The following is a 17458-nucleotide window of genomic DNA, read 5'->3' as shown; positions in this document are numbered from 1 at the left end:
TTAATTAAAAACGGCAATTTGAAATGTTAATTAAGTTTAGATGGAAAAAGATATACCTATGGCGGTTTAGTGTGTCCTATTAATCCTGCGGTTTATTTTAAATTCTCATATTGATTTTTTTGTAGTTTTAGTTAGACTTGTGTATTCAAAAGGAATCGTATTTTTTTGTAATGCACATTAAAAAAAGTTTCTTTACAAATCTCAAAAAATTACATTGGATTCGAAAGTCAAGTTATATTTTGTTCAATTCCAAGAAAATTGGGAAGGCTCAGTCCTTTTAGTTGTGCATCACATTATACCTTTACATAATTAAAAAGAAAAAAATTATATCTTTAATATCCTCGAGAATTTACCTTCCTAGTAATGCTTCAAATTATTCTATATAACTAAGCAAAAAAAAAATGTTCAAACATTTCTCTAATTCTAAATTCCATTTAGTCTATATGAGAAAAAAATGTCCTTGAAAAAAATATGCATAGGCAGCATGCAAAGCATCTTTTTGTCCTGTTCAACAAAATCTTGCTGCTATTAAATCTAGTTTGCCAACCAGCATCAAGGTTATCATTGCTCAGTTCTTATTTGCAAAGCAACTAAAACTCGTCGATGGAGAAGAGGAAGAAATGAAACCAGTAAGGAAAGTAAAAAAGTCGGATCGACTATATGATACCCTTCACCACTTTGGGTATATTGCGCATATGTATCCTTACATTTGCATGTCAATGTTGCCTCGAAGGAACATATGCATGTCTTTCTACAACCTATGATAATCTATGATGTAAAATCGGACGAATATATATGAATATGTGAGAGCCACATAGAAATCTGAACCGATCCCAAATTTACCACACACCATTCTAAACACAATTCAGTACGTTATGACAAATTTCGTGCACATCCAAGAATATGTAGAGACTTTGGTGCCTACCTAAAATCTGACGAAAATATATATGGGAGCTATGTCCAAATCTGCACCGATGTTCACGAATCTTAACACTCATCGTTCTAGACTCAATTCAGTACGCTGTGCCAAATTTCGTGCACATCGAAGGATATAAAGGGAATTTGGTGCACTATTAAGCTAAAATTGGAAGAAAATATATGGGAGCTATGTCAAAATCTGAACCGATTTTCATGAAATGTAACACACATCGTTCTAGACTTAATTCAGTACGCTATGCCAAATTTCGTGCAAATCGAAAGATATATAGGGACTTTGGTGAACCATTTACATAAAATCGGACGAAAATATATATGGGAGCTATATCTAAATCTACACCGATTTATTGGAGCTATATCTAAATCTGATATAGCTCGATTTTCACGAAATGTAACACACATCATTTTAAACACAATTCAGTACGCTGTTGCAAATTTCGTGCAAATCGAAGGATATATAGGGACTTTGGTGCACTATTTACCTAAAATCGGACAAAAATATATATGGGAGCTATATCTAAATCTGAACCGTTTTTCACGAATCTTAACACTCATCGTTCTAGACTCAATTCAGTACGCTGTGTCAAATTTCGTGCAAATCGAAGGATATATAGGGACTTTGGTGCACTATTTACCTAAAATCGGACGAAAATATATATGGGAGCTATATCTAAATCTAAATCGATTTTCACGAATCTTAACACTCATCGTTCTAGACTTAATTCAGTACGCTATGCCAAATTTCGTGCAAATCGAAAGATATATAGGGACTTTGGTGCACTATTTACCTAAAATCGGAAGAAAATATATATGGGAGATATTTCTAAATCTGAACCGATTTTCACGAAACTTAACACACATCACTATAGACTCAATTCAGTACGCTATGACAAATTTCGTGCAGATCGAAGGGTATATAGGGATTTTGGTGCACTATTTACCAAAAAATCGGACGAAAATATATATGGGAGCTATATCTAAATCTGAACCGAATTTTTCCCAATTTCAATAGGGTTCGTCCTTGGGCAGAATAAGTGACCTGTGCCAAATTTCATCCAATTCGGATTATAAATGCGACCTGTACTTTGTTTACAATTTAGCATGGACAGACAGACAGACCGACGGACATGCATAAATCGACTTAAAAAGTGATTCTATGCATATACTCAAAAGGAACCCTGTGTCTATCTCGTTTCCTTTTGCCTGTTACAAACATATACAAAAAGACATAATACCCTGTACCACAGTGTGATGAAGGGTATAAAAACCTGCATTCGCAATGGAATCACCTGCCCCTCCCCATGTAACAGACGAATAGGCATGAAATATAAATTCATTATAAACTTATAAAGTAAATACGCCATACAAGTTTAGAAGAATATTATTTTGAGTGCATTTTAATATAAAAGGATTAGAATGGTGTATTTTTTATTTGAAAAAAAGAGAAGAAAAATTGGATTTGGAGATTAATTCACAGCAAAAGGATTTAATGCACCAATATAACTATTTTGCCCATAACTATAACTATTATGCCTCTTCTAAGGCCTACAAAAATATTCTTTAATAAATCCACGCCTCTTCTAAGGCCTACAAAAATATTCTTTAATAAATCCACGCCTCTTCTAAGGCCTACAAAAATATTCTTTAATAAATCCACGCCTCAGATTGCCCTACAAAAATATTCTTTAATAAATCCACGCCTCTTTTGGCCATTGAAAAATATTCTTTAATAAATCCACGCCTTGTGTAGGTCCTACAAAAATATTCTTTAATAAATCCACGCCTTGTGTAGGTCCTACAAAAATATTCTTTAATAAATCCACGCCTTGTGTAGGTCCTACAAAAATATTCTTTAATAAATCCACGCCTCTTCTAAGGCCTACAAAAATATTCTTTAATAAATCCACGCCTCTTCTAAGGCCTACAAAAATATTCTTTAATAAATCCACGCCTCTTCTAAGGCGTACAAAAATATTCTTTAATAAATCCACGCCTCTTCTAAGGCGTACAAAAATATTCTTTAATAAATCCACGCCTCAGTTGGCCCTAGAAAAATATTCTTTAATAAATCCACGACTCAGTTGGCCCTTGAAAAATATTCTTTAATAAATCCACGGCTCAGTTGGCCCTTGAAAAATATTCTTTAATAAATCCACGCCTCTTCTAAGGCCTACAAAAATATTCTTTAATGAATCCACGCCTCTTGTAAGGCCTACAAAAATATTCTTTAATAAATCCACGCCTCTTCTAAGGCCTACAAAAATATTCTTTAATAAATCCACGCCTCTTGTAAGGCCTACAAAAATATTCTTTAATAAATCCACGCCTCTTGTAAGGCCTACAAAAATATTCTTTAATGAATCCACGCCTCTTCTAAGGCCTACAAAAATATTCTTTAATAAATCCACGCCTCTTGTAAGGCCTTGAAAAATATTCCTTAATAAATCCACGCCTCAGTTGGCCCTTGAAAAATATTCTTTAATAAATCCACGCCTCAGTTGGCCTACAAAAATATTCTTTAATAAATCCACGCCTCTTCTAAGGCCTACAAAAATATTCTTTAATGAATCCACGCCTCTTCTAAGGCCTACAAAAATAGTCTTTAATGAATCCACGCCTTCAAGAGGGCGCTGAAAATATTCTTTAATAAATCCACGCCTCTTATAGTCCTTGCAAAAAATATTTTTTAATAATTCCACGCCACGGCAAATTTATTTGATGGCAATCAATCATCGTTAATAAATTGAACTGAACATTTAAAGTTTTCAACAGCTGAAAGCCTTTGGAATGACTGATTGAATGTGGTGGCCTTGCAGTTTACATATTCCGATATGAGTGAACATGCAGTTGAATCTACCATCGCAACTACAACAAAACTCGAATATGTATTTCCACAATATTTTTTTAATTTAATTTTTCAAAACCCCAGTCTTTTCTCCTATATGAAAATTTCGCATGCAATATTTCCAAGCATTGAATACAAAAACAACAACCTTTACCGCAAACTTACTTTTCGAATTGTGGCAAATGTTGCATGCAAATAGACATTGCAACGTTGCAGCCAACCAACCAGCTAGCCGGCTAACCAACCAAATAACCTCAAATCACCTCCATTACTGGTGTTGTACGAGCTATTTTCAAATGAAATGGTGAACGAGAAAAAACCCAAAATGTTTGCCACGTCCTCCAGCAAAAAAATTGGAACGAAAAATCCAATACATTGAGGCAAAATGTTTGTTGCGGAACACCCACTCACACATTGAAACACAAAAAAGGTAATGGTTTTTCCCCATCTGCAACCAAATAACCCAAAAATGGATATCACAATCCAATACAATGTTGGCTAGTTGTTGATGGTGGCTAAAACAAAACACTGATGGACATACATTTGGGGCAGGATTTTTTTTATTTTTTCCTCCTGCACTTTTTTCGTATATACCCAAAACTGGACAAACTTTTTGGCCACATATTTTTTTCATTTTTTTCTTGGTTACCAGTGGAAAGTAATATTTCCCATACTATGACTATGATTTGTGCACAGGTGGGTTACGAAATCATCAACTGAGATTTATATTCTCCTCAAAGCTCTCTTTCCATTGACAGGTTACTTTATGATTGATAGCCCACCATAGAGGACATTTAAGGGATAATTTTTTTGTTCCAGACTAGTGAAACTGTTTGCTGTGAAGGGCTTTTCAACACCTACTTACCTGTACAGTCTTTTTTCGCCCCTTTATAACATCCGGATCATTGGCGATGTGCTCCTCAATCAGATGTCGCAGCTTATCGAAGACTTTATTCTTAAATTTACTCAAATAGGTTTCGTGCTCTTCAATGTCGGGATCAATGCCAGTATCACAACAATTACCAGGTACTCTGGGGAAGAAGAAAAGGAAGACGTATTAAGAACATGATAAAAAATTTCTTAAAAATCCAGCCTCTAAAAATATTCATTAAAACACCACTCCTCATGGGGACCCTGAAAAAAATATTCCTTAAAAATCCACGCCTCATAGAGACCTTAAAAATCCACGCCTCATAGAGACCTTAAAAATCCACGCCTCATACGCCTATTCTTAAAAATCCACGCCTCATACGGACCCCGGAAAAGTATTCCTTAAAAATCCACGCCTCATACGGACCCCGGAAAAGTATTCCTTAAAAATCCAAGCCTCATACGGACCCCGGAAAGTATTCCTTAAAAATCCACACCTCATACGGACCCCGGAAAAGTATTCCTTAAAAATCCACGCCTCATACGGATCCCGGAAAAGTATTCCTTAAAAATCCACGGACCCTGGGACTCTTATAGTCCTTGAAAAACTATTCTTTAATAAATCCACGCCTCTTATAGTCCTTGAAAAACTATTCTTTAATAAATCCACGCCTCTTATAGTCCTTGAAAAACTATTCTTTAATAAATCCACGCCTCTTATAGTCCTTGAAAAACTATTCTTTAATAAATCCACGCCTCTTATAGTCCTTGAAAAACTATTCTTTAATAAATCCACGCCTTTTATAGTCCTTGAAAAACTATTCTTTAATAAATCCACGCCTCTTATAGTCCTTGAAAAACTATTCTTTAATAAATCCACGCCTCTTATAGTCCTTGAAAAACTATTCTTTAATAAATCCACGCCTCTTATAGTCCTTGAAAAACTATTCTTTAATAAATCCACGCCTCTTATAGTCCTTGAAAAACTATTCTTTAATAAATCCACGCCTCTTATAGTCCTTGAAAAACTATTCTTTAATAAATCCACGCCTCTTATAGTCCTTGAAAAACTATTCTTTAATAAATCCACGCCTCTTATAGTCCTTGAAAAACTATTCTTTAATAAATCCACGCCTCTTATAGTCCTTGAAAAACTATTCTTTAATAAATCCACGCCTCTTATAGTCCTTGAAAAACTATTCTTTAATAAATCCACGCCTCTTATAGTCCTTGAAAAACTATTCTTTAATAAATCCACGCCTCTTATAGTCCCCCAAAAATCTTCTTTATAGACCTAGAAAAAAAGGTCTGATCCCGATTACCCTTTAAAATTAATTTATACTTACACCAATGTTGTATAATTATCTGTCGATAAATTCATTGTCAGCTGATCTTTAAGTTTACTCAAACGTTCCGCACTCTCGGCATCCTTGACCGACAATTGAGTCGATGACCATTCCCGATAGACGGCCAATATTTTTTCATTTGACAAATCTGTTTCGAATGCGATGATAATGAAGAGAACAAACAATCGCAATTAATTAAGATGTTGTTGGATGTGAATGCCAAGGTAGGAGGGAGCAAACAGAGAGGAAGAAAGGGAGAGAAAAATAAATTGATTAAATTATTTGAATGAAATAATAAAAAAAGGACATCAATGCGACATCAATTCAAGGACTAGCATGCCCAACCATCGTACCAACCGACAGACCAACCAACCATCCATTCATCCTTTCATGCATCGATTTTAATGAATAAATGAATGGTTGCTTGTCTTTCCCATTTAATGGCCATTTAAAGTTTATAACTTTATATATGGAATGGGGCGGAGGTGACTAATAGGCTCACTGGGGGAAAAACAAGGTGGCCTGGATGATTGCTAGCATGTGGGTGGAGGTAGGTATGGTTGTTTCATGTGGCACAATTTACTTACCCAATGCTTTTAACACTTCCTGTTCCATTTGTGTTTGCCTTAACTTTTGTAAATGTTGTTGCATATCGGCTGTGAGTGGCGTTGTTGTTGTTGCTGCTGCTGCATTTCCTCCTGCTCCTCCGCCTATCGCACCATTGCGAAGCATACGCAAAAGGCATTTATCAATAATGTCACGCAGTTGCACATATTCTTCGTGCCATTTTTCCAATACCATGTTGCTATTAAATGGGGTGGGGGGAAGAGAGAAAAAAACAGGAAAGCCCCAGGGGGAGGAGGAAGAAGAGAAAAAAATTAAAAAAGTTTGTATTAATATTGAGCATAAAAATCTGAACAAGTAACAAATTTGTGACATAATATTATGAAAAAATATTTAACATATTCACGACTCATATATACCCCTGAGAAAATGTTATTTTAAATCTGAATAAACCATATAGTCCTTGAATAATTTTATTTAAAATTTCCGCACCTCATATAGACCCTGAAAAAATATTATCTAAAAAATCCACGTCTCACATAGACCCTGAAAAAGTTATTTAAAATCTGCACATCTCATATAGACCTTGAACAAAATGTTCATGCAATACATTTTTAAGTAGTCCGAATTAATTTTTTTTGTTCTGCAGCTTTAAAAAAAAATTAATTTCCATTTTTATTTATGTGCAAAAGTGCAGAAAAGACAATTTATTGCCTTACACGGCACGGTGAAATTAAGCGAACAGGGAATGTTGTTGTTGTTGCCGCTTTTTTTATAGTCAGCTGTTGTCGTAGAAGAAGAAATGGTGGAGGCAGAACTTAAAGACATTCAGGTTGGCTATAATTTGTTAGTTGTTCTCATATAATTTCATTATAATTTATATGGTTAGGGTGGTAGCGGAAGGAGGTTGGAAAAATGAGGAGGAATCCGTAATAAAAGGCGAGTAATGACAGAAATTAGGAGACCAGCAGGAAAACATTTTCGTAAAAAAATTAAGTCTTTGGAAAAATATTTTTGAACAAATTAAAATCCTTGAAGAATTTCGAAATTTTTTCTTTAAAAATCCTCGTCTTGGACACCTTGGAAAAATATTCCTTAAAAAATCCACGAAAAAATAATCTTTAATAAATGCACGCCTAAGAAACTTTGGAAAAAATTCAAATTATTGAAAATTTGTTTCTTTAAAAAATTCAGATTTTGAAGGCTCTGAAAAACATATCCTTTACAAAATTAAGGCCTTTAATGGAAAAATCCATGACTTGGAGACTTTGGAAAAATATTATAAAGGTGCCTTGCAAAAGCCTTAGGGACTTGGGAAAAAATATTTTTCAAAATCCACGTCTTGTGGAGGTCCTTTGAGAAAAAAAATTAAAAAATCCAACCAATCCGTTGAAAAAAAATATATATATTTAAACAATCCAAGCCTTGGCGTATTTGTAGAAATAAAAAACACGTCTATTGTTCTGCTGGACCTTGAAGAAATATTCTTTAAAAATCCACTCCTTCTTAAAAAACGCTTTTTGTCCTGCTAGACCTTGTAGAAATATTCTTTAAAAATCCACGTATATTATCCTGCTGGTTCTCACATCCTGCTGGTCCCTGTTGAAATATCCTTTAAAAACTAAACCTCAATTATGCTGCTGGTCCTTGTTGAAATATCTTTTAAATATCCAGCTGGTCCTTGTTGAAAAATCCTTTAAAAACTAAACCTCAATTATGCTGCTGGTCCTTGTTGAAATATCCTTTAAATATCCAGCTGGTCCTTGTTGAAAAATCCTTTAAATATCTTGTTGGTCCTTGTTGAAATATCATTTAAATATACTGCTGGTCCTTATTGAAATATCTTTTAAAAATCCACGCCTAATGTCCTGCTGGTCCTTATTGAAATATCTTTTAAAAATCCACGCCTAATGTCCTGCTGGTCCTTATTGAAATATCTTTTAAAAATCCACGCCTATAGTTCAGATATTCCCTCAAAAAATATCTTTTAAAAATCCACGCCTATAGTTCAGATATTCTCTCAAAAAATATCTTTTAAAAATCCACGCCTAATGTCTTGCTGGTCCTTATTGAAATATCTTTTAAAAATCCACGCCTAATGTCTTGCTGGTCCTTATTGAAATATCCTTTAAAAATCCACGCCTAATGTCTTGCTGGTCCTTATTGAAATATCTTTTAAAATTCCACGCCTATTGTTCTGCTGGTCCTTGTTGAAATATCTTTTAAAAATCCACCCCTAATGTCCTGCTGGTCCTTATTGAAATATCTTTTAAAAATCCACGCCTAATGTCCTGCTGGTCCTTATTGAAATATCTTTTAAAAGTCCACGCCTAATGTCCTGCTGGTCCTTATTGAAATATCTTTGAAATATCCTTTAAAAATCCACGCCTATTGTCCTTATGATCGCAGGAGAAATATTCTTTAAAAATCCACGCCTATTGTCCTTATGATCGCAGGAGAAATATTCTTTAAAAATCCACGCCTATTGTCCTTATGATCGCAGGAGAAATATTCTTTAAAAATCCACGCCTATTGTCCTTATGATCGCAGGAGAAATATTCTTTAAAAATCCACGCCTATTGTCCTTATGATCGCAGGAGAAATATTCTTTAAAAATCCACGCCTATTGTCCTTATGATCCCAGGAGAAATATTCTTTAAAAATCCACGCCTATTGTCCTTATGATCCTAGGAGAAATATTCTTTAAAAATCCACGCCTATTGTCCTTATGATCCTAGGAGAAATATTCTTTAAAAATCCACGCCTATTGTCCTTATGATCCTAGGAGAAATATTCTTTAAAAATCCACGCCTATTGTCCTTAGGATCCCAGGAGAAATATTCTTTAAAAATCCACGCCTATTGTCCTTATGATCCCAGGAGAAATATTCTTTAAAAATCCACGCCTATTGTCCTGCTACTCCTTGTATAAATTTTCTTCAATATCCATGACTAAACCCATTTAAATTAAACTCAAACTTCAATATTTTTATTAAGTAGGATTGTAGAGCCATCATCCCTAACCTCTTCATAAATATCCCTTTTTTTCTGCCAGTAACTAATCCCGATGCGATTGTTGTCTATCATGTCATTATTTCTATTTATGTCAAGCTTTAATCCACTTTCACTTCATAATAATGCGCATAATTTGCCAGCAATGCCATGCCATAGGCCACGTAACACACAAACATAGCGTCCGTGGTCTAGCCGGGCATGCCATGGCCTAGCTGGTTTGTCGACTGGCTTACGCTATTTGCTATGAGCCAAAGGGCTCATTTTTATCGCACCGAATGGCTGTGGATGTGGCAAAGCTTTTGATATTCCAAATTACTCAAGAACAAACGAACGAAATGAATGAATGAACGCCACCGAACAGGCCTAGGTGAAATGGTTGGGTTAGGTGTCCTCCGATGCTAATGGAAATGGCTGTTGGGTGTCAAATGTGTCAATTTATATTTACTGGTGTTACATCCGCCGTGTTCAATCGATCCGGTACAGAATAATGTTGTTGTTTTTTTTTTCAATATTGAAGGAAGAGGATGCTGGGTGACTGGCTGGTTGGCTGATATGGTGGCATTGCTGACGGGTTCACCGTGTTGTTGTTTTTGTTGCTGCTGTTATCGCATATTACTGCGCTATGTATCCGTTTTCCTATCGCAGGAAATTTCATAAAATTGAGTAAAATCGCATGAAATGCTGTCGGGGTGGTGAGGGAAGGGGAGTATAGAGGGTGCCAGCAGCACCATCGCCTGACACTGCTGATGCCAAAAGGATAACAAACTAATCCTGTTATGAACATTAAATGGAATCCTTAATGGCCTATTTTAGAAGTGTGTGTGTGTGAGAGAGTGTGTATCCTAAAGGCTTTAATTAAGCCCCTGCCCAGCCAGAAAAACAATCATGCCTAATGGCAAATTAATATTCAACAAATTGACACAAATTGTCCGATTTGTGTGAACGTCAAATGGCCTTTTAAATAAATAAATTACCAGAAAATTGAAATTTCATTATTAAGACGCTTTATGGCCGTTATGACGATAGTTATGACGACCAGGACGGTGCCTAGAATACCTAAATAATTTAAAGCGTTAAGCGTTTTAAATTTATTTTTAAATTTGTTCTTCCTCCCACCTCTTACATTGTTCTGCAAGGTCAGCAGCAGCAGCACATCAGAAATTTATGAAACAATTTTCCCATGGCCCTCCACCCTCCTCCTTGGGAAAAGAACACTTCTGCGGATTTTTTGCTGTTTCTTAATGCATGCTGAAGTGGTGGTTTTTCCAAAGTACTTAACACAAAAGTGCTGTTGCTGAACAGGTTTACCAAGCACGAGAGAGAGCGTGTTGCCACAGCAACGAATTACCGTGGAAAACCAAAAATATTTACTTGTGTTCCGGCAAAAGAATAACTTAGGAAGACATACATACCTACCTAACATTGATACCATACCGAAGTACCCGAACAAGATGAGACACAAAATATCCAGAGAATACCCACCAAATAAAACAAAGAAACCACAGTACCAATGGTGATGATGGCAACGTCAGGGGAAAAAGACATTTTCGCTGTGACCGACAAATTATTAAGGAAACTTGTGCGAAAGGCCAATTTAAGGGGACCCCCCCCATTCTCGGTGTCAAAATTTTTGTTGATATAATTCGAATCTACACTGATTAAGGAATGTCTCTACAAAATTTCAAGTGAAAATCTCAAGAAGTCTTGAAGATATATCCGATTTATTGTATCAACATTAAGTGACGGCTAAAGGGCTTCTCAAACTTTAAACGCGTTTTACTCTATACATTTTTTTGTGAATGGCGGGCACGATAACTCAAAAACCAATAATCCAATCGGTTCCAAATTTTGCATCGTTTCTCTGAGAGTGTATAGCTCTCGTATGAACTAGGATAAAGCCAATCGGTGAAGATCTTCCTTATTTTTTAACATGGTTTTTGGTAAAAAATCGGCGAGTTTCCAAAAAAAATTTTTCAAAGGTCCACCATTTTGTTAATTTTAGAGCGAAGTCAATAATCCTAGTTCATACGAGAGCCAGACATGTCCTCTTTCTAACACAGTTGGAATTTTCGGATTCCGATGTTCCAGTGAGGAGTTATCATGCCCGCCATCGAAAATGTGGACTTTTCTTTGCACCCAAAAAACAACAACAAAACAACAACAACAAATTTTTGTAAATTATTTTTCTTCCTTTTTAAATCTTCAAATATATATGTGCCAAGTTACAAACCTTAACAAGCATTGGTATTCATTTACCAGCCCATTTAAAATCTTAAAAATAAAAAATCGAGAATGGGGGGGGTTCCCTTAAGGAGGAATAATTGATATCAGAATTTTTAAATATAGCCTTAAATTTTGGAAATGAAGATCCTACAGGGCAATAGGCGTGGATTTTTTAAATAATATTTCTACAAGGACCAGCAGGACAATAGGCGTGGATTGTTTAAAGAATATATCTATACGGATCATCAGGACAATAGGTGTGGATTTTTAAAGAATATTTCTATACTGATCATCAGGACAATAGGCGTGGATTTTTAAAAAAATATTTCTATACGGATCATCAGGACAATAGGTTTGGATTTTTAAAGAATATTTCTATACTGATCATCAGGACAATAGGCGTGGATTTTTAAAAAAATATTTCTATACGGATCATCAGGACAATAGGTTTGGATTTTTAAAGAATATTTCTATACTGATCATCAGGACAATAGGCGTGGATTTTTAAAAAATATTTCTATACGCATCATCAGGACAAAATGCGTGGGGTTTTTAAAGAATATGTCTACAAGGACCAGCAGGACAATAGGCGTGTATTCTTGAAAGAATATTTCTACAAGGACCAGCAGGACAATAGGCGTGTATTCTTGAAAGAATATTTCTACAAGGACCAGCAGGACAATATGCGCAACTTTTTTTAAGAATATTTATCAAAGAATCATCAGGACAAAATGTGTAGGATTTTTTAAAGAATATTTCTACAAGGATCAGCAGGACAATAGGCATGGATTTTTTTTAAGAATATTTCTACTAGGACCGGCAGGACAACACAAGGAATACAAGGGATAGGGCAGTAGGCGTGGATTTTTAAAAAAATATTTCTACAAGGACCAGTAGAACAATAGGCGTGTTTTTTGAAGAGTATTTCCATGAGGATCATCAGGGCAATATGAGTGGATGTTTAAAGGATATTTCTAAAAGGACTGACAGGGCAACACAAGGGTAATACAAGGGCCAAATGGGCAGTAGGCGTGGAATTAAAAAAAAATCTACAAGGACCAATAGAACAATAGGCGTAGATTTTTTAAAAAATATTTCTACAAGAACCAATATGAAAATAGGCGTGGATTTTTAAGGAAAGCACGCCTCCTCTATTCCTTGAAAAAAGATTCTTTACCTAATTCACGCCTCATCTAGTCCTTGAAAAAATATCCTTTATCTAATTCACGCTTCCTCTAGTCCTTGAAAAAATATCCTTTACCTAATTCACGCCTCCTCTAGTCCTTGAAAAAATATCCTTTACCTAATCCACGCCTCCTCTAGTCCTTGAAAAATATTAGTCCTTGAAAAAATATCCTTCACCTAATCCACGCCTCCTTTAGTCCTTGAAAGATATTAGTCCATGAAAAATATCCTCTACCTAATCCACGCCTCCTCTAGCCCTTGAAAAAATATTCTTTACCAAATCCACGCCTCCTCTAGTCCTTGAAAAAATATTCTTTACCACATTCACGCCTCTTCTATTTCTTGAAAAAATATTCTCTACCAAATTCACGCCTATTCTGGTCCTTTAAAAAATATTCTTTACCAAATCCACGCTTATGGATCTTGAAAATTTATTCTTTATTGAGTAAAACGAGATAATTTTTAGTCCCCCTCCTTCTAATTTCGCGGAACATCAAAACGGTTTTCGGTATTCAATATTTATCTCCCCCCTAATGCCAGCATCATCATCAATCTCCAGCATATAAACAATATATCAACTACAAGCATTCATACACATATTTCACACTGATCCAGTTCGACTTACCGATAGTCCAGTTTAAGTTGATATTGAATGCCTTTGAACGCTGCCGACGTTTCAGTCGCCGTGGAGTCCTCTGGTGCTACAGCCGTCGCCGCTGAATACCACTTGACAAATAATTGACGCTCTGTGTGTGTTAAAGTGCCATCTGTCGCAATGCTATCGTAGATCTCCTTCGCCAAGTGGGTGGGTAATGGCATCCGACCAATGCTGTCGCCTATTAAAGCCTAATTAATGATAATTTCGTTGGAAACAATAGTCGTGTAGATGATGGGGATCCCCAAAGACCAAGAGCCAGTCGGGTAGGCAGACAGACAGAAAGATAGGCAGCACATCAATTGCGCATAAATGTGGGCGAAAAAATGCGGGAGGAGATGAGGGAAGAAAAACAACGAATATTGATGTAATAATTATGCATGTAATTATATTGTAGTAGTAGAAAAGTAGTAGAAGAAGAATAAAAAACATTCCTATAAAATTTGCTCTAGAAAATTTAATAAAACAAGAAATTGTTGTAATTTTTATGAATAGCTAATGCTATGACCGTCCTAAGTAGCCATTTTGCATGGGACTACTTAGGGACATTCTTGAAGAAAAAATAAGAAAACTAATTCAGTTTTTGGAATATGAAAGAAATAAGTTTTAAATGAGGGTTTCTCAACTGAGGTATTTTCTTTTGTTTGTTTTGAAAATGTATTTTTTTATTCCTCAACTTACCAAAAAGAAGACACTTTTCGAATTCTGATGGCATGTCTCAATCTCGTGTAAATAATCCTCTAAAATGTATGGATCCTTTTCGACTTGTGTGATATCCAGCGAACCGGTACCAAAATGCATATCGACAAATTCTATTTCGATTTGTCGATCATCGTACATGGACTGCAGTTCGGGGCCGACGAGCTCCAATAGCATTCGTCGTTCCTGGCAAAATTCTGTAACAAAGAAAACAAAGAAAATAATTTTAATATTAATGTTCAACATTATGGGAAGAATATGGACCGACTTTGGTCTTCTCTAATGTCTATTGCGGATCTAGAAGATTCCGGATGCCTATAAATGAATCAGAAATCGATATAGAAAACACTAAGAAAACTTAGAAAATATTCTTTAAAAAATCTACGCCTTGATAGTTCCTGGAAAAATATTCTTTAAAAAATCTATGCCTTGATAGTTTCCGGAAAAATATTATTTAAAAAATCTTCGCCTTGATGGTTCATAAAAAAAATATTTATTAAAAAATCTCGGCCTCATATAGACCCCGAAAAAAATAAAAAATCCACGCCTGAAAAATATTTCTAAAAAAATTTCGGCCTCATATAGGCTCGAAAGAAAATAGTCTTTAAAAAATCCACGCCTGAAAAAATATTTTTAAAAAATCTCGGCTTCCCCGAAAAAATATACTTCAAAAAATCTATGGATAAGAAGTCTTTGGTGAATACTTTGTAATCTTTTGGGTGTCACAATGATTCTGGGAGATCTTCTGTTCTCTTACACGGAGAAGATGAGTTACAAGAGACCTTCTGAATTTTTGGTTATTTATCTAACAAACATGTTGTTCTTCTATAAAGAACACATTCTGCTATCCCGTAGAGAACCCATTCACTTTTTCTACGAAGAGAATTTTGACCTCTTCTATAAGGAAGGTATTAAGGTTGGTTTTTGGGAGAAATTCATTGAGCTCTTCTATGATGAAGAAGAGTTTCAGTTCTTCTATGGGAAAAAAAACGACCTTTAGCTCCTCTATGATGATCTCCTATCGATAATAATTTCTGATTATGTTCGAACAAATATTTTGTTCTTCTATAGAGTACACATGTTGGTCTTAAATGGGAAGTCATTCAGATTTTCTATGAAGAGATGTACAGCTCTTCTATAAAGAAGGTCTTGAACTCATAGAAGGGAGGAAGACTTTGAGCCCTTTAATGAGGAAGAAGACTTCTGAGCTCTTCACTTGACATTCAGTTCTTATATGAGACAGAAGACAACTTTCAGCTGTTCTATGAAGAAGAAGAAGAAGATCTTCAGGTCTTTTATGAGGAAGAAGGCCATAAGCTCTTCTATGAGGAAAACTGTCTTAATGTGGACGATGTTTGTGATCCCTTCTATGAGGAAGAACTCCACGAACCCTATGAAGAAGAATACCTTGTGCTCTTCTATGAAAAAGAAGGCCATATATGAAAAGGAAACCTTAACTTCTTCCAAGATGAAGAGGAATTTGGCCTCTTTTGTGAGAATCACAAGGAAATAAAGCTAGAGCTCTTCTACGAGGAAGGATACCTCGAACTGTTCTTCGAAGAAAACTAAATTCAGCTCTTCAATAAAGAATATAAGTTTCATCAAGGCCCCGAAAAAATATTCTCTAAAAAATCCACTCCTCATATAAGCCCCGAAAAGTATTCTTTAAAAAATCTACGACTCAGATAGGCTCTGAAAATATATTCCACGCCTCTTATAGACCGTTGACAAAATATTCCACGCCTCAGATAGGCCCCGAAGTAATATTGTTAAAAAAATCCACACCCCATATAGGCCCTGAAAATATATTCCTTAAAAAATCCATGCTTCTTATAGTTTATTGACAAAATATTCTTTAATAAATCCACGCCTTATATAGGCTCATAGAGGTCCCGAAAAAATAATTCTTTTAAAATATTCCTTGAAAAAATATTTGTTCATTTCGCTTACCTTGTTTCAAACTGGAGACATAAACTTTTATTAGCAACGGTTTGGGTAGTCGGGTATTGCGACTGGTAATACCCCTGAGGGCACTTAAGACGCCCTCATCTATGGGCACTGCCATGATGATGATGGCAACGTTGTTGGTGGTGGTCTACGAAGTTGGGGTTGGATGCTGTTATTGTTTCGTGTCTCGTTGATTGTGTGTCTGTCACACAAACTCACACACACGGACAAGTGAATATTAAATATGGTCCTGTGGGCCACGTATGATGGAAATGTATTCTTCTGTTTTTCTCTTTTTTGGTTACTCCTTCGATTTTTTTAGATTGATCCTGGTGTTTGCCAGGGCATTAAATAAAAAAATGATTTTTTTTCTGCTGTTCTGTCGACGACTTTCTTATGTCAATCTAAAGTTTGATGGCTGTTGTCGTTGAGGCTTCTTCTCATCAATGAACAGCTCAGGAGGCCGTCTGCCGAACAATGTTGATGCTGATGATGGGGAGGCGGGATGGTCGTTTGTCTACTTTTCTCTTTGGTGTTATCCGTGAAAAGTGAAACATAAACGGGGACAAATAACCCTTTTTTGGTCGTTGGTCGTCGTCGTGTTGCTGCTGTCAACCGAGGCGCAAAACGTTCATTTCATTATAAAGGCTTTTCATGTTTGTCCCATAAAAGAAACTGCTTCGTTTATGGTTCTTCTTCAGTTTTTCTTTAGGTAAAGGTTGAGTCCAGTCCCTGCTGCTGTTGCCAATTCCAAAATGATGATGATTTTTTTATTTTGAATTGAAGTCTTTTCACCACTTTTCATTTATTTGTACTCATTTTTATGTGTGTTTGCTTCTGTGGTTGTTGTTGTTTCTGGGTTACTGGTCTTTCAATATCAATACTTTCTTGTTGTAGATATGAGCACTTTGGGATCCACCATTTTCATTTGTGTTTGTCTGTCTGTTTGTGTGTTCAATTCTAGGAAGGACAATAATAATGCTGAAATGGAAATAAAAAAAGAAAACAGAAATAAAATGTTAATTTTTCTGTTTTATCGTCAAGAAGAATTGCAATAAGTTTTATTGACATTATGTCTGAAGAAATGCGGCGATTATGGCCTTGTGAACCCTTTTTTTCAAATTAGCCAAAAAGGAAAACAAATATTTACTTGAGGATTAAAGAAAAAAACTGT

At 35.5% G+C, this 17458-nt stretch overlaps 1 protein-coding gene across 1 annotated transcript; it reads right to left on the bottom strand.

The window, feature by feature from the left end:
* Positions 1-4646: 4646 nt before the first annotated feature.
* Positions 4647-16402, bottom strand: LOC133328649 (uncharacterized; the record flags this gene model as incomplete). The annotated part of the gene is made up of 6 exons (XM_061537192.1): positions 16288-16402; positions 14320-14534; positions 13609-13829; positions 6585-6802; positions 5998-6145; positions 4647-4812 (listed from the first exon to the last, which is right to left on the bottom strand). Coding segments are annotated over exons 1-6 (1083 nt in total), but the record flags the coding sequence as incomplete, so codon positions are not given.
* Positions 16403-17458: the final 1056 nt, after the last annotated feature.

The sequence above is a fragment of the Musca vetustissima genome, unplaced genomic scaffold (assembly GCF_032173495.1).
Source record: "Musca vetustissima isolate MV318-11 ecotype Yass unplaced genomic scaffold, APGP_CSIRO_Mvet_v1 utg279163, whole genome shotgun sequence".
NCBI lineage: Eukaryota > Metazoa > Arthropoda > Insecta > Diptera > Muscidae > Musca > Musca vetustissima.
Note: the sequence above shows the minus strand (reverse complement) of the source record. Positions and strands in the feature narration are given on the sequence as shown.